General features: G+C 37.3%; 3 protein-coding genes across 3 annotated transcripts; all 3 read left to right on the top strand.

Moving 5' to 3' along the window:
• The first annotated feature begins 1,618 nt into the window (after positions 1-1,618).
• LOC133732013 (uncharacterized) lies at positions 1,619-5,020 on the top strand. Its single transcript, XM_062159466.1, has 6 exons — positions 1,619-1,826; positions 1,911-2,041; positions 2,229-2,398; positions 2,753-2,830; positions 3,593-3,737; positions 4,322-5,020. The coding sequence occupies exons 1-6, from the start codon at positions 1,721-1,723 to the stop codon at positions 4,733-4,735; spliced, it is 1,044 nt and encodes a 347-aa protein (XP_062015450.1). The 5' UTR covers positions 1,619-1,720; the 3' UTR covers positions 4,736-5,020.
• An 851-nt stretch (positions 5,021-5,871) lies between these two features.
• Positions 5,872-7,659, top strand: LOC133728707 (putative FBD-associated F-box protein At5g53635). Its single transcript, XM_062156132.1, has 3 exons — positions 5,872-6,793; positions 7,082-7,210; positions 7,301-7,659. The coding sequence occupies exons 1-3, from the start codon at positions 6,359-6,361 to the stop codon at positions 7,568-7,570; spliced, it is 834 nt and encodes a 277-aa protein (XP_062012116.1). The 5' UTR covers positions 5,872-6,358; the 3' UTR covers positions 7,571-7,659.
• A 1,114-nt stretch (positions 7,660-8,773) lies between these two features.
• On the top strand, positions 8,774-14,330 carry LOC133730805 (uncharacterized). The gene is made up of 7 exons (XM_062158324.1): positions 8,774-9,671; positions 9,763-9,848; positions 10,004-10,132; positions 10,217-10,355; positions 12,360-13,318; positions 13,624-13,752; positions 13,845-14,330. The coding sequence occupies exons 1-7, from the start codon at positions 8,774-8,776 to the stop codon at positions 14,112-14,114; spliced, it is 2,610 nt and encodes an 869-aa protein (XP_062014308.1). The 3' UTR covers positions 14,115-14,330.
• Positions 14,331-14,647: the final 317 nt, after the last annotated feature.

Genomic DNA, 14,647 nt, shown 5'->3' with positions numbered 1-14,647 from the left:
TCCATTAAGATTTTTTTTTTTAATTTTTTTTTTAATACTATTTTACCCTCACCCCTTTATTACTTAGAGAGAGAGAAAAAAAAATCATGGGAGACTTCGCCGGAGTCCGGTCACCAGCAGCCGGATTCCAGTCACTGGCTGCCGCCCATCGGCATTTGCTGAAAATCTCACCGGAAAGTTTTTTTGTACCCAATAGACATCTATTGCCCCCTAATAGAGGGGCAATAGAGGTCTATTGCCCCCCAATAGACGACTATCAGCCATGTATTGCCCCCTCAATAGGACTTTCAGTTGCCAGAATGGGAACTAATCTCCCTAAATTTAGACAAATAAAACTTTTATTACAGAAAAAAAAAAACAAGGAGATTACATCAATTCAAAACGTCTATTGCCCTCCAATAGAAGGGTAATAGACATTTAAATTTTTTTTTCCTTTCCTTATGTCCCGTTACTTAAAAAAAAAAAAAAAAAAAGAAGCTAGAAATTGATATGGGCACCCAGAGAAAAGCTCTGGGCACCCAATCAGATTTCGAACAATTCAACCGTGAGACTTGAACCACGACGCCGCCGATTTCTCACCACCTCGGAGCCTCCATCGTGAAGCTGACCGGAATTGGAGGCGTTGGGCTCGGAATCGGGGTTGGGCCTTGTCAATCGGAATCAAAATCAGATCGGAATCGGAATCGGAGCTAGGCCTTGTCGATCGGAGTCTGAATCGCGGATGGGCCTTGCCGTCGAGTGTCTTCGCCACAACCGGAGAAAGCTCCGATCTCTTCCTCCAAGTCCGGAGCCTCCATGGCGCGGCAGTGTCGGCGTCATGCTGAGGAAGATAGTGCGAGAGTGAAGAGAGAGAGAGCGTTGTCTGGAGAGAGGAGAGAGAGAGAGGTCGTCTGGAGAGAGAGAGAGAGAGAGAAAAAAAAGAGAGTGGCAATGTTGTAGTTTAATAATTAGGCTTAGGGCAAAATGGTCATTTGATGTGAAATTGTGTAGGTGGGATTAAAAATCTATTGCTGGGGTAAATAGGATAACTTTGCCTCATTTTGGTGCTTTTGGTCAAGAACCCTATAAAAAAATTATAATCATGAGATGACGGATGCACTTATGATATATGTCCTCAATTACATTGATCATCCTAGTAAAACTAATGTGGTTGGTTAATACGTAACATTGAGAAAAAGTGTGTCTTTCTCTGGTAGAGTTAGGTTTGGCAAACGCCTTGTCGATGATGCGTTGAGGGTTTTTGACATTGAATAAGACTCATTTCGAAAAGAGAAATTCTTAGGTGGGGGTTTCCCCACTACGTGGTTTTAGGGCCAACCAATCAGAAGAAAGAAAAATTTCTCTCTTTTCTGAAACTGCCCCTTCTTCTTAAAGTGCAATATCCAAAACACCCTCCTGCTGGACAGTGATTGGTCCGCCCCACCACGTGGCCGTGCGGTTGCCTCACGCAAGATTCTCTCTTTTGAAAATATTTGGTGGTTCTTGACTGGATTAGCGAGAGGCCCAACATTCATGAGCTGGGCCAGGGCAGTTTTACACCTCTAGCTCTTGGGCCAAATTAGAATGTTCAAATTGAACCTCCCTAAAAGAACACTCCTTTCAAATTTGTGGGTATAGCCCAGATGGAGGCGGCGTCATATTGCCATCTAAACGGCAAAGGTATTCCTAAATACGAAGGAAATTGGGAGCAAATTATTTTCCGGCAAAAATTTTGATTTTGATGGAAAAAGGAAAAGCCCTCGTCTCCACAACGATTGCTTTGGCTAAATTGGATTTGAATCCCAAATCAAACCCCATGGTTCAAAACCCTCAATCTCAATCCTCCAGTAAGTCCCAAAATTGCATCTTTTATGTCTTCCAATTTCACCTAGATGTTGTTTGTATGCTTAAATTGGTGCATAACATGGCAGGAACACAGCTTGGAAGGTCAAAATCTCCTCCCACTTTACTCAATTTGTGTCTTGGAGTTGTTGGTAGTCACTTGGAGGATATCATCCCCCATTTGGCTGACATTGCACTTGACTTTCCACCAGAAATCAAGGTACTAAATTTTTGTTACTGTTCAGCAAAACCCTTTTAGAATGTGAGCTTCAATCAGCAAAAGCATCAATCTTTGTGCATAATTTGGGTGATTTTTGTTGAAGAACTGGTATGGGATGCTTTTGTGTTAATGGGTTTCTGTTTATATGTGAAACAATTGACAATGGTTTGTCTTTGGGTGGTGGTAGAGGGTACTGGTGGCCATTGCGAGAAGAAGAAAGTTACTCAAGGATGATGTTATTATTGCATTAGCTGATGAGAGCTGGGACGTTCTTGACCTCTCTGCATCAGATGTTTCAGATTTGGGCTTAGCAAAAGTGGCTGAGATATGTGGATCTCTTCGAGCTGTTGATATTAGGTATGGGGATTTCTGTTTGATCATTCTTAAAATAAGTTACTGAGGTTTAAATAAGCGAGTTTGTGTGGTACCAGTAAACTATTAGAATGTGGAGGATGCAATGTTTTATGCATACCAGACAACTGTTAGTCTTATCTCATGAAGTATGTTCGTTGTATCTCATGTATGCTTATCAGAGTCTTGAGCCATCAAATGTACGTAGATTTGTAGGAAAATTATAATACTATATGGGAGGGGGAAAGTTGCTTTAGGTTATTAATTAGGATAAGTAGTGTTTGGCTAATATTGAGGCATAAAAAAGAAATTTGGTTTTGAAATTATTTAGTTATATTGAAACATCTCTCTCTTTTGCAGCCGGTGTGATAATATTACTGCTGTTGGGGTTTCTGAACTTGTGCACCGCTGTCTTTCATTGGAGACATTGAGATGTGGGTAAGCGCTCTTTTGATAACATGATGAGCATTTTGAACTTTCATTACAAGTTTCTGTATATATGTAAGTTGTTTTTATGGTCAGGAGAGCACTTTTCGAATAATGGTAAAGCTTCAGTAACTTATATAAAAGTCAGAAGACATTAGTATTAATTTATGCATGATTATTATGAGGGAGTTCATGTTTTTCTCTAAAGGAACAGCTCACACTGTTTCATGTAGCATATGTGGCATCATGTCAATGCAATGGTTCCACTACACTGCATCTTCTTCAATCCTCCAAATGAATTTAAACTGGATGGGATGGGAACATGGCGCAAGGAACCCTATTTGAACATCATGCCATTCTTCCATCCCATCTTGTTTATAACCAAACTGTGGTGTTTTTTATTTTATTTTATTATTATTATTATTATTTTTTTTTTTTTTTGTCACTCTGTCCCTCTCCTTTTGATCGAATGTGATGTGTTTTTATCCTGACAGTCTTGTACGAGTTCTTAACTATCAAAATTACATTGTCAATAGTCCAGCTACAAGATATTCCCAGATTCATGTTCATTGTTTAGTAAACCATTCTATCAGTCTGCTCACCTGAAGAAAATTGATCTAGAATTCTAGCCCCAGTTACTTAACCTAGAATGCCCTTCACATATCTTAATCTTTTTTCTTTGGGCCATGCTGTTGAAGCGTCCAGAATATTTTGTTTTGACTAGGAGTACAAATTTTTTTTATAACAGGCTATGAATCAAAATTATTATTGCAGAGGGAGCCGGAATAGTGATCGCACTGCACGCAGGTGCTTGGATGTATTAAAACCGAAGTTGAACAATGTAGAGGGAGATTCCTGGGAAGAACTGAAGACCGAAGAACTTGTTACTGTTGCAGATACATTGAGGTGGCTTGTATGGGTATGTACTTGATCTTTCCTATATATTTGATTCTTTTCTTCATCAACTACTAAAATCCGTTGGTTGTCATGATCTGTTCTGTCCATCATAGTACCTCTTCACTTGAATGTCGTGGCTAGCTTTTTATTGTTGAAAATTCACATGGGAAACTTGTATCCCTAGTGTAAATGAGAACTTGTCACTAGAGAAATTGGCATGCCCTATGTTACCAATAAGTGACCATGAACTAGAACTTACCTAATAAATGGAATAGAAAAGCAAAAAGAAGGTTCAGATGTGAATGCTAGACAGCAGAAAGCTCAGATACGCGAGAGTGACATGTTAGTTGTTAGCTAGTGTTATAACATAAACTTTATTGGCATGTATATGTAGAACTATCCTTGTGCTTTATGTATTCAATCAATTGCTTATGACTATTCAATTAATTTTGTTTGGGATTTTTAGATACTTCTTGATTATGGCCAAATAAAAAAATTAAAGTTAAAGTACAAGCTTCCATAGTTACTACTATTCTGCCCCAATGGTTTGTTTTGGAGTAGTAAATCTTGTTAAGTCCTCATTTTATTTTATTTTTATTTTTGCAGCCGCAGATTGATAAAGATTCCTTGGAAAGATATTCCACTGAATGCCCACGGATTATAGTAAATCCAAAGCCATCCCCCTTTGGATTCAGAGGAACTCAAGTTCCCTGGGAAGCATTACCAGATATCCAATTGGATAATTCTGTGGTCAAGGATATTGATCCGAAGACATGGGTGACATGGGGTTTTTTACCAAGGGCAATGCCTCCACCTCTTTCAATCTCAGGTCACAAGGAATTGTCTTTGGCTGAAAAGTTCAGACTTGCATTTCAAGAAAGGGATAGCCGGTTAGCTCTAAAGCGTGCTAAAAATGCAAGGCAACATCAGCGACGTGCAGCGAGGGAGAGGATGATGATGGATACAGGAAGGAAGGCATTAGCACTAGCCTCGCAAGCGAGCAGATCTTTCCACAGTTAAAACTCACATATTTTGTTTGTTTGAATCACACAGATGTGTACCAATTAATCATTACCTTAAAAAAAAAAAACTTCAATTGTACAGAAACTGTAGACTCTATTGAGTTTGAGCGAGAAGTGTCAATTTTGCTGCCAAATGATAATATTTTGAACAGATTTGTGAGTGTGAAACTGTGAATGCAAGGCGCCAGATCTGCTACTCCTACACAAGCTTTGTTATCACATATCATCATTCATAAGCGAGGTTGCTATGACCTATGAGGCTATGAGTGCCCTACATATTTCAGATTTCGAGGTGAACATGCTAAAAATTATACCTTTTATGTTTGACCAAAAAAAATTACTGCCCGCCTGTTTTTTTATCTATTTTCTTTCCCTTTCCCGCCATTTTACATGCGCACTCCCGCCTTGTTACCCACCCAAAGCCACCAAAGAGAAAAGGTCAAATCTTTGAAGAATGAAGACGCTGGTCATTTTTCTTCGCCAGTATTTTCCTTCCTGGTACATCTTATAAGGTACTTTCTCCGCAGCTTTTGATTGCTTATTATTTATTTGCGTACCCAGAAAACCCAGAAGTACTTTTCTCCACAGCTTTAGATTACTTGTATGCCAGAAGACACAAAGTATTCACGTTTTACCCTTTTTTGTTGCTTATCTGTAAGCAAACTATAGTTCTTGTGCTGATAATTCTAGATTTAATGATGTGTGGTTTCTGATAAAATGTTCCCTTTCAATATATTCCGTCGGGTCAGCTTTTATAGATAAAAGAACTCTTTTGCAGAAACTAGATAATTGATGAAGAATTGATTAATTATTACTGTTGCCATACATGTAGAATTTCTTTTTTTTTTTTTTTTTTTTTTTTTTTGGGAACTGGCCATATGAATCTTTTGAATTGAACTATGAAATACACTATGTTGTAACTTTCCCAAAATTTCTCTGTTTGTGTAATTTGTAAGTAACCATACAGAACACATTAGAACTAAGAATGTTGCTAAAGTTCTAACTGAAATGCTGTGAAGTTTGTATACATAGAAGCTCTATAAGCTTACAATAGGAGTTGTAGTCTGAGTGTTGTCCAAATAAACTTCAGAATATAAAACGGATTCAATGTCAAAGCTTCAAGCAAGGGTTGAAGATAGGTTGAGTGCACTACCAGATGAAGTTATTTGTCACATACTTTCCTTCCTCGGGACAAAATGTGCTGTGAGGACCACGATTCTGTCAAAGAGGTGGAACAACAAATTGGACTTTGGTTCCCAATCTAGACTTCGAAGACGAGGAGTTCTACAGACTTGTTCATTTTAAAAGGTTTGTTAATTGGGTCCTTGACTTTCGTGGCTCATCAAACATCCAAAAGCTCAAACTTGAATGTTCGCGTGATATCGACTTTGAGTGGGAATCATACATTGAAAAGTTCAATGCTGAACGAAGGCGTGATAGATATCACTCTCATATTTGGCGCTGGATTGACACTGCCATTGGGCGTAATCTTGTTGAACTTGACCTGAATATTGAGTTCTTTCCAGACGGAAATGATTTTGGGTTACCTAGGAGCCTTTTCGAGAGTAATACACTGGAGGTATTGAAGCTTGGGTCAAATTTTATTCTCAGTTACCTTCCTATGCCAAGGAACTACTTCCCAAGCCTCAAGATGCTAAATGTTTCAGTTCACCATCCTCACAAGTATTCAATGGAAAAGTTTTTTTGTCACTTTCCAGTACTTGAAGATTTGGCTATAGATGGAATTCTTGGGCAAAAGGAAGATTTGAATATCAACATCTCTGCACCTAAACTGAAGACGTTAAGAATATATTTGGAGGTTGACAAATGTGATTATCATGAGCACTGTTTTTACATTAAAGCTCCAAATCTTGAAAACCTTGATCTCATGCAAGATAATTTTATAAATTTTACTTTGGAAACTCCAAACTCCCTAGTCAAAGCTGAAGTTGATCTCATAGGGCGTTATGCAGAAGGAAATCCTGATCATGCAATTGCACTTCCTGAAGGAATTTCCAATGTCAAGTACCTGTCTCTCAGAGATAATACTTTTGAGGTATGTTCTTACTTGGTCCTATAGACCTTTACACTATGATAGAAAGGATTAAATGAGTACATCCAAAGCCAAAAAATGTGGAAGAGTTGCTCACCTTTACTTGATGTTCAAACAACATTAGTGATGTATACCACCCTCTCTTTTATCCCTTCTTTTGCAATCATACCTGTATTATCCTTACATTCTACAAACCATAGTGTTAGTATGATTTGAAACAGAATAATAAGGCATAAAGATATGATTACTTTATACATGATTTTCTGTTTGCTCGATTTATCTTTCATGAAGGGTTGTTCTCTGCCTACTTTTGGTAACCTGAACCATTTGAAGCTGTGTCTTTGTGATTGCAATTACGGGAGGTTGCTAACAGAGTCGCTCAAGAAGTTTCCTAATCTGGAATATCTTGACATTGAATATGTAAGTAAAATCTTTTTATACTTGTGCAAGATTATACAAATGTGAATCTCTTCAAAGTTCTCATTCCAGTTTTACTTTCACAATCAGCAGAGGTCCCTAAGTCAGAAAGAACTTTATCTACCGGAGTTTGTGCCGTTTTGTTTGTTGTCATGTCTCAAGACTATCTCTATAAGGGGGTTTGAGGGACATCAAGTTGAGATGGAAGCGGCCAAGTACTTGTTACAGAATGGTAGAGTTTTGAAAAAGATGACAATTGATACTTATTCCCTGCACAACAAAATGGAGGTGTTGTATAAGGAATTTTTGATGTTTCAAAGGGGTTCACTGAATTGTCAAGTTGAATTTGTCGAAATGAAATAGGACTCCTTCAAAGTTCAATTCCAGGTTTGTTCTAAGTTGTACAAGCACCGTCTTTGGTAATAAAAGATGAATACTACATTCAGTTTCAATTTCATTGCAAGCATATGTAACTCAGGGGTGAGTTCGATTATGATGGAACAAAAACTAACTTTCTGCTTTCCCTTCTTGTTTTTATTATATTTCTTCCGTGTTTCTTGAAGAACTCAGGCACTCAGCTTGTTTTATGAAACAATGAGGATAGATTTGATAGTCTCTGTTGATAAATGATAATAATGATGGTAGAAGATTGTGATACACCGACTTTATTTTAACATTGGAATCGAGTACCATCATTAGGACTTGAACCATCACCAGTCTAGTACCAGCTTAGATCCAGCTATCTTCCGACCCTGGGTGTCTGAGGAATTAAGACAATGACTCACTTTATTTAATCTGAGAATTCAAACCTAATGACGAGCATTTGTACCCTTTAGTTCTTGGCTTTTGCAACTTCATTTCTAGTCAAAATTAGATCACGAATTACCAGTTCATTTCGTTCTCTAATCCATTGTATCCAATTGTTTCTAGTCAGAAAATGTGGAGCAATGTGAAAGCTGTATCTGGGATGGAGTTGGATTATATAGATAACAGCGTTGTATTCTTTGAAATATGCTCCTCGCATGTTTGCTTTGCACTTTTAAGAGGCAGTAGACATGCAAGGAATAAACAAATTATAAAATATAAACTCCCGTGCTCATTTATCTCTGTTAGCCCCAATTGTTCAACATCAAATCCTGTTTTTATCTATTTTCTTTCCCTTTCCAGCCATTTTACATGTGCACTCCCGCCTTGTTACCCACTACCCAAAGCCACCAAAGAGAAAAGGTCGAATCTTTGAAGACGCTGGTCATTTTTCTTCGCCAGTATTTTCCTTCCTGGGACATCTTATAAGGTACTTTCTCCGCAGCTTTTGATTGCTTATTATCTATTTGTGTACCTAGAAAACTCAGAAGTACTTTTCTCCACAGCTTTTGATTACTTATATGACAGAAGACACAGAAGTACCCCTTTTTGTTGCTTAAGTAACCATACAGAACACATAAGAACTAAGAATGTTGCTAAAGTTTTAACTGAAATGCTGTGAAGTTATATACTTAGAAGCTCTATAAGCTTACAATAGGAGTTGTAGCCTGAGTGTTGTCTAAATAAACTTCAGATTATAAAATGGATTCAATGTCAAAGCTTCAAGCAAGAGTTGAAGATAGGTTGAGTGCACTACCAGATGAAGTTATTTGTCACATACTTTCCTTCCTCGGGACAAACTGTGCTGTGAGGACCACGATTCTGTCAAAGAGGTGGAACAACAAATGGACTTTGGTTCCCAATCTAGACTTCGAAGACGAAGAGTTCTACAGACTTGTTCATTTTGAAAGGTTTGTTAATTGGGTCCTTGACTTTCGTGGCTCATCAAACATCCAAAAGCTCAAACTTGAATGTTCGCGTGATATCGACTTTGAGTGGGAATCATACATTGAAAAGTTCAATGCAGAACGAAGGCGTGATAGATATCACTCTCGTATTTGGCGCTGGATTGACACTGCCATTGGGCGTAATCTTGTTGAACTTGACCTGAATATTGAGTTCTTTCCAGACGGAAATGATTTTGGGTTACCTAGGAGCCTTTTCGAGAGTAATACACTGGAGGTATTGAAGCTTGGGTCAAATTTTATTATCGGTCATCTTCCTATGCCAAGGAACTACTTCCCAAGCCTCAAGATGCTAAATGTTTCAGTTCATCATCCTCGCAAGTATTCAATGGAAAAGCTTTTTTCTCACTTTCCAGTACTTGAAGATTTGGTTATAAATGCTACTCTTGGACAAAAGGAAGATTTGAATGTCTACATCTCTGCACCGAAACTGAAGAAACTAAGAATGCATTTGTGGGTCAAAGATGGTGATGACTGTGATGATCATGAGTACAAGTTTTCCATTAAAGCTCAAAATCTTGAAAGCCTTGAACTCGTGAAGGAAAAGTTGACAAATTTTACTTTGGAGAATGCAAAATCCCTAGTCAAAGCCGAAATGTATCTCGGACGACAGTGTGCAAAAGAACAGCCTGATCGTGCAATTCAACTTCTTCAAGGAATTTCTGTTACTTGTCTCTTACAGAAGATAATTTTGAGGTATGTCCTAACTTGTTCTTACTCTGATAGAAAGGATTAGAGGAGTTGGTGCAAAGCCAATTAATGTGGAAGAATTGGAATACCACTCCTTCATCCATTTTATCCAATTCATATTGGTAATGTGCTTACCTAAACATAGTGTTATCGATTGGGAGACTTCTATTGCCTTCATATAGGCATTTTATGATATGGAACAGAGTATGAAAGCATAAAGATATGTTTAATTTCCACATGATTGATTTTCTGTTTGACCGATCTATTTTTCATGAAGGGTTGTTTGCTGCCTACTTTTGAATACTTGAACCATTTGAAGCTGCATCTTCGTGATTGCAATTATGGGAGATTGCTAACAGAGTCACTCCAGAAATTTCCTAATCTGGAATGTCTTGACATTGACTATGTAAGTAAAATCAATATTTACGTGATATCAACTTGCATCTCTTAAAAGATTCTCATTCCAGTCTTTCTTTTACATAATTGTCAGTGGTTCCTAAGTCATGAAGAACTTTCTCTACCAGAGTTTGTGCCGTTTTGTTTATTGTCACACCTCAAGACTATCCCTATACGAGGATTTGAGGGATGTCAAGTTGAGATGGAAGCAGCAAAGTACTTGTTAAGGAATGGTAGAGTTTTGGACAAGATGACAATTTACACACGTTTCCAATACAGAAAAGAGAAGTTGTTATACAAGGAATCTTTAATGTTTCAAAGGGGTTCAGTGAATTGTCAAGTTGAATTTGTCAGGGTAGTATGTTCTAAAGTTTTACAAGCACCATCTTTTGTCGATAGAAGATGAATCTACAGTCAGTTTCAATTTCATTGCAGAGTTTCTTATCGACTCTCTTTAGCGTACGTAAGTCAGGACCGAGTTCAAGTACGGTGGCCTAATTAAATTATGTCCTTGTGGTGCTGGTTAATTCTCAAGACGTATTCTGAATATTATCTCAGTGTTCTTAATGCTTTTCTACTTGTTTGTCCTGTTCTTAATTCTCAAGTCGTATCTTTTTTTGGCAACTTTTCCTCTCATTCTTTTTTCCATATGGCTTTTAGAAGAACTTAGGTTGCTTCATGAACCAATGAGGATGGATTTGGTATTCGCTGCGTGGTGATAATATTGAGAGAAGATTGTGATACGGTTTGAGCTATCTCAATGTAGGGATACAGGTTGATAATGCTGCAGAAGTGAAAGCATCATGATTGAAGCTACATCGACCAACACTTCTTGCTAGCTTAGATGCAGTTATTCTCCGACTGAGATTGCGCGAGGAATTAAGACAATGACTCACTTTCCTAATCTGAGGATTTGAAACCTAATGATGAGCATTTGCAACTTTGATTAAGAGCAATGTGAAGAAAGGCTTCAGTACTACTGATTGATACTCCTACGCAAGTTTTGTTGTCACATAATTAGGAAGGGAGTTTCCTATCAAAATGATTTAGAATTAACCTAGAAGCGGCCTTATCTTTTCACCATGTGTTCTACCATTTTCGTACTCGTTTATAGTATGCTCTGTGGAATTTTTTTTTTATTAAGTAACAACGTTAATAAATAGTTGATAATATCACTATGAATGTATTACAACTAATTAATGAGTTGAACTCAGGGTTTTCCACTTACAAGATAAATATTTATGTCACTAAATCAAAAGGTACCGAGCACTCTATGAAAGTTAAAACCAAATATGAAGCCTCACCCCTCACGTGAATGATATTCTTTTTTTGGTCAAGTTTGGAGCTTTATTATCATCAAAATTAACGGTTTATCTATATTTTTCCTATCACTATCCTATTTGAGTAATTATTCTATGGTATTGGACTACCACGTGATAGGTGGTCTGGGCTAACAATATCACCTGAATTTAGTGGGGTGGGGACCTTACATGGAGTGAAAAAAAAATATAAATTAAGAGACCAATAAAAAATAAGTACAAGTAATATGGACCAATTACATCAACCCGAACCACCACGCACCATAATTCAGGACCATATAACAATATTACAATATTCCCCTTTCCCGCCATTTTCGCCACTTTTTACCCACCAACTAAATAAAGAGGCACTCTAGGGAGAAACGCCGCCGTTAAGGATTCTCTTCTAGTCTTCTTCGCACTTCTCATTGTTCTGTACAACCAAGCAAAGCTTTACTGCTGGGTTTAGGCCAGTGAAAAATTTTCCTTACTGGGACATCTTATAAGGTTATATTCTTCACAGCTTTTGATTGCTTATTATCTCTCGACTGATAAATATCTTTTATTCTTTTGTTGCAAATTAATTCTAGATTGAATGTGTGGTTTCCGATTAATTGTTCCTTTCAATATTTCTTCTGGGTCAGCTTGTTTAGATCGAAAAAGTAGATTTCCATGCGCTAAAATTAATGGGTATCCAAGGATTTTGTTGAATGCCTTGAGTTTAAATATTGAAATACACTGTTGCAACTTTCAAGAATTTCCTCTTGAGTAGTTTGTAAGTGACCAAACAGATTGTAAGTTAATGAGTTAAGAATCTTGCTAAAATTTTCACTCAATTCACAGTAGTCTATTTTCTATGAAATTTGTACACGAACTCTGTATAAGCTTTTTATGTTATCAAAGTAGTTGTAATTTGACTGTATTTTAAACAAACTTCAGATATGGATTCAATGTCAAAGTTTCAAGGAAGAATTGAGGATAGGTTAAGTGCGCTACCAGATGAAGTTCTTTGTCACATACTTTCCTTCCTCCCCACAAAATTTGCTGTGATGACCACGGTTCTGTCAAAGAGATGGAAAAACAAATGGACTGCTGTTTCCAATCTAGATTTCATGGATGAAGCATTCCATAGAGATGTTGAGTTCAAAAGGTTTGTAAGTTGGGTACTTGACTTTCGCGGTTTGTCAAACATCCAAAAATTCAAACTTGAATGTTCTCGTTACTACAATTTTCAGCGTTCACCCTACATAGGAATGTTCACTGTTGACCATAGGCGTGATAAATATCTCTCTCTTATTCGTCGTTGGATTAGCACTGCCATTGGGCGTAATGTTATTGAACTTGACCTGTATATCGAGTTATTTTCAGAACGACATGATTTTGTGTTACCTAAGAGCCTTTTTGTGTGTAAAACACTGGAGGTTTTGAAGATTGGGCCAAATTTTATTATCAATGATCTTCCCCAGTCAGAGAACTTCTTCCCAAGCCTCAAGTTTCTTGCTGTTTTTGTTCACCATCCTGACAATGGCTCAATGGAAAAGCTTTTTCCTCACTTTCCACTACTTGAAGATTTGGCTATAGATGGAATCCTCGGGCAAAAGGAAGATTTGAAAGTCAACATCTCTGCACCTAAACTGAAGACGTTAAGAATATATTTGCAGGTTGACAGATGTGATTATCATGAGCACAATTTTTACATTAGAGCTCCAAATCTTGAAAATCTTGATCTCATGCAAGATAATTTTATAAATTTTACTTTGGAAACTCCAAACTCCCTAGTCAAAGCTGAAGTTGATGTCAGAGGGCGTTATGCAAAAGAAAAGCCTGATCATACAATTGCACTTCCTGAAGGAATTTCCAATGTCAAGTACCTGTCTCTCAGAGATAATACTTTCGAGGTATGTCCTTACTTGGTTCTATAGACCTTTACACTATGGTAGAAAGGATTAAATGAGTACATCCTAAGCCAAATAATGTGGAAGAGTTGCTCAACTTTACTTGATGTTAAAACAACATTAGTGATGTGTACCACCCTCTCTTTTATCCCTTCTTTTTCAATTCTTCTGCCCTATAAATCATACCTGTATTATCCTTACATTCTACAAAACATAGTGTTAGTATGATTTGAAACAGAATAATAAGGCATAAAGATATGATTAGTTTCTACATGATTTTCTGTTTGATTGATTTATCTTTCATGAAGGGTTGTCCTCTGCCTACTTTTAATAACTTGAACCATTTGAAGCTGTGTCTTTGTGATTGCAATTATGGGAGATTGCTAACAGAGTCGCTCAAGAGTTTTCCTAATCTGGAACATCTTGACATTCAATATGTAAGTAAAATCTTTTTATACTTGTGCAAGATTATACAAATGTGAATCTCTTCAAAGTTCTCATTCCAGTTTTACTTTTACACAATCGGCAGAGGTCCCTAAGTCGTGAAGAACTTTATCTACCGGAGTTTGTGCCGTTTTGTTTGTTGTCACGTCTCAAGACTATCTGTATAAGGGGATTTGCGGGACATCAAGTTGAGATGGAAGCGGCCAAGTACTTGTTAAAGAATGGTAGACTTCTGAAAAAGATGACAATTGATACTTATTACCTGCACAACAAAATGGAGGTGTTGTATAAGGAATTTTTGATGCTTCAAAGCGGTTCACTGAATTGTCAAGTTGAATTTGTCAAAATGAAATAGGACTCCTTCGAAGTTCAATTCCAGGTTTGTTCTAAGTTGTACAAGCACCGTCTTTGCTAATAGAAGATGAATACTACATTCAGTTTCAATTTCATTGCAAGCATATGCAACTCAGGCGTGAGTTCGATTATGATGGAACACAAACTAGCTTTCTGCTTTCCCTTCTTGTTTTTATTATATTTCTCCTGTGTTTCTTGAAGAACTCAGGCAGTCGGCTTGGTTCATGAAACAATGATGATAGATTTGATAGTTTGTCTTGATAAATGATAATAATGATGGTAGAAGATTGTGATACACCGATTTTATTTCAATGTTGGGATCAAGTACCATCATTCGGACTTGGAACCATTACAGGCTAGTACTAGCTTAGATCCATCTATTCGGACGAGCATTTGTATCTTTGAGTTCTTGGCTTTTGCAAGTTCGTTTCTAGTCCAAAATAAGAGTCCGAATTACCATTTGATTTTGTTCTCTAATCCACTGTATCCAATGCTTCTAGTCAGAAAATGCGGAGCATTGTAAAAGCTGTATAT

Source organism: Rosa rugosa, chromosome 2, assembly GCF_958449725.1.
Source record: "Rosa rugosa chromosome 2, drRosRugo1.1, whole genome shotgun sequence".
In the NCBI taxonomy this organism is placed as follows: Eukaryota; Viridiplantae; Streptophyta; class Magnoliopsida; order Rosales; family Rosaceae; genus Rosa; species Rosa rugosa.
The sequence above is the reverse complement of the archived record's forward strand: the minus strand, read 5'-3'. Positions and strand labels throughout refer to the sequence as shown.

Bases quoted from the DNA above. Each gene is read 5' to 3' on its own strand.
- LOC133728707 (XM_062156132.1), top strand. From the start codon at position 6,359: ATGCCAAGGAACTACTTCCCAAGCCTCAAGATGCTAAATGTTTCAGTT. The intron at 6,794-7,081 runs GTATGTTCTTAC...TCTTTCATGAAG, and splicing joins TCAGAGATAATACTTTTGAG to GGTTGTTCTCTGCCTACTTT. The intron at 7,211-7,300 runs GTAAGTAAAATC...CACAATCAGCAG, and splicing joins AATATCTTGACATTGAATAT to AGGTCCCTAAGTCAGAAAGA.
- LOC133730805 (XM_062158324.1), top strand. From the start codon at position 8,774: ATGGATTCAATGTCAAAGCTTCAAGCAAGAGTTGAAGATAGGTTGAGT. The intron at 13,319-13,623 runs GTATGTCCTTAC...TCTTTCATGAAG, and splicing joins TCAGAGATAATACTTTCGAG to GGTTGTCCTCTGCCTACTTT. The intron at 13,753-13,844 runs GTAAGTAAAATC...CACAATCGGCAG, and splicing joins AACATCTTGACATTCAATAT to AGGTCCCTAAGTCGTGAAGA.
- LOC133732013 (XM_062159466.1), top strand. From the start codon at position 1,721: ATGGAAAAAGGAAAAGCCCTCGTCTCCACAACGATTGCTTTGGCTAAA. The intron at 1,827-1,910 runs GTAAGTCCCAAA...ATAACATGGCAG, and splicing joins CCCTCAATCTCAATCCTCCA to GAACACAGCTTGGAAGGTCA. The intron at 2,831-3,592 runs GTAAGCGCTCTT...TTATTATTGCAG, and splicing joins TTGGAGACATTGAGATGTGG to AGGGAGCCGGAATAGTGATC.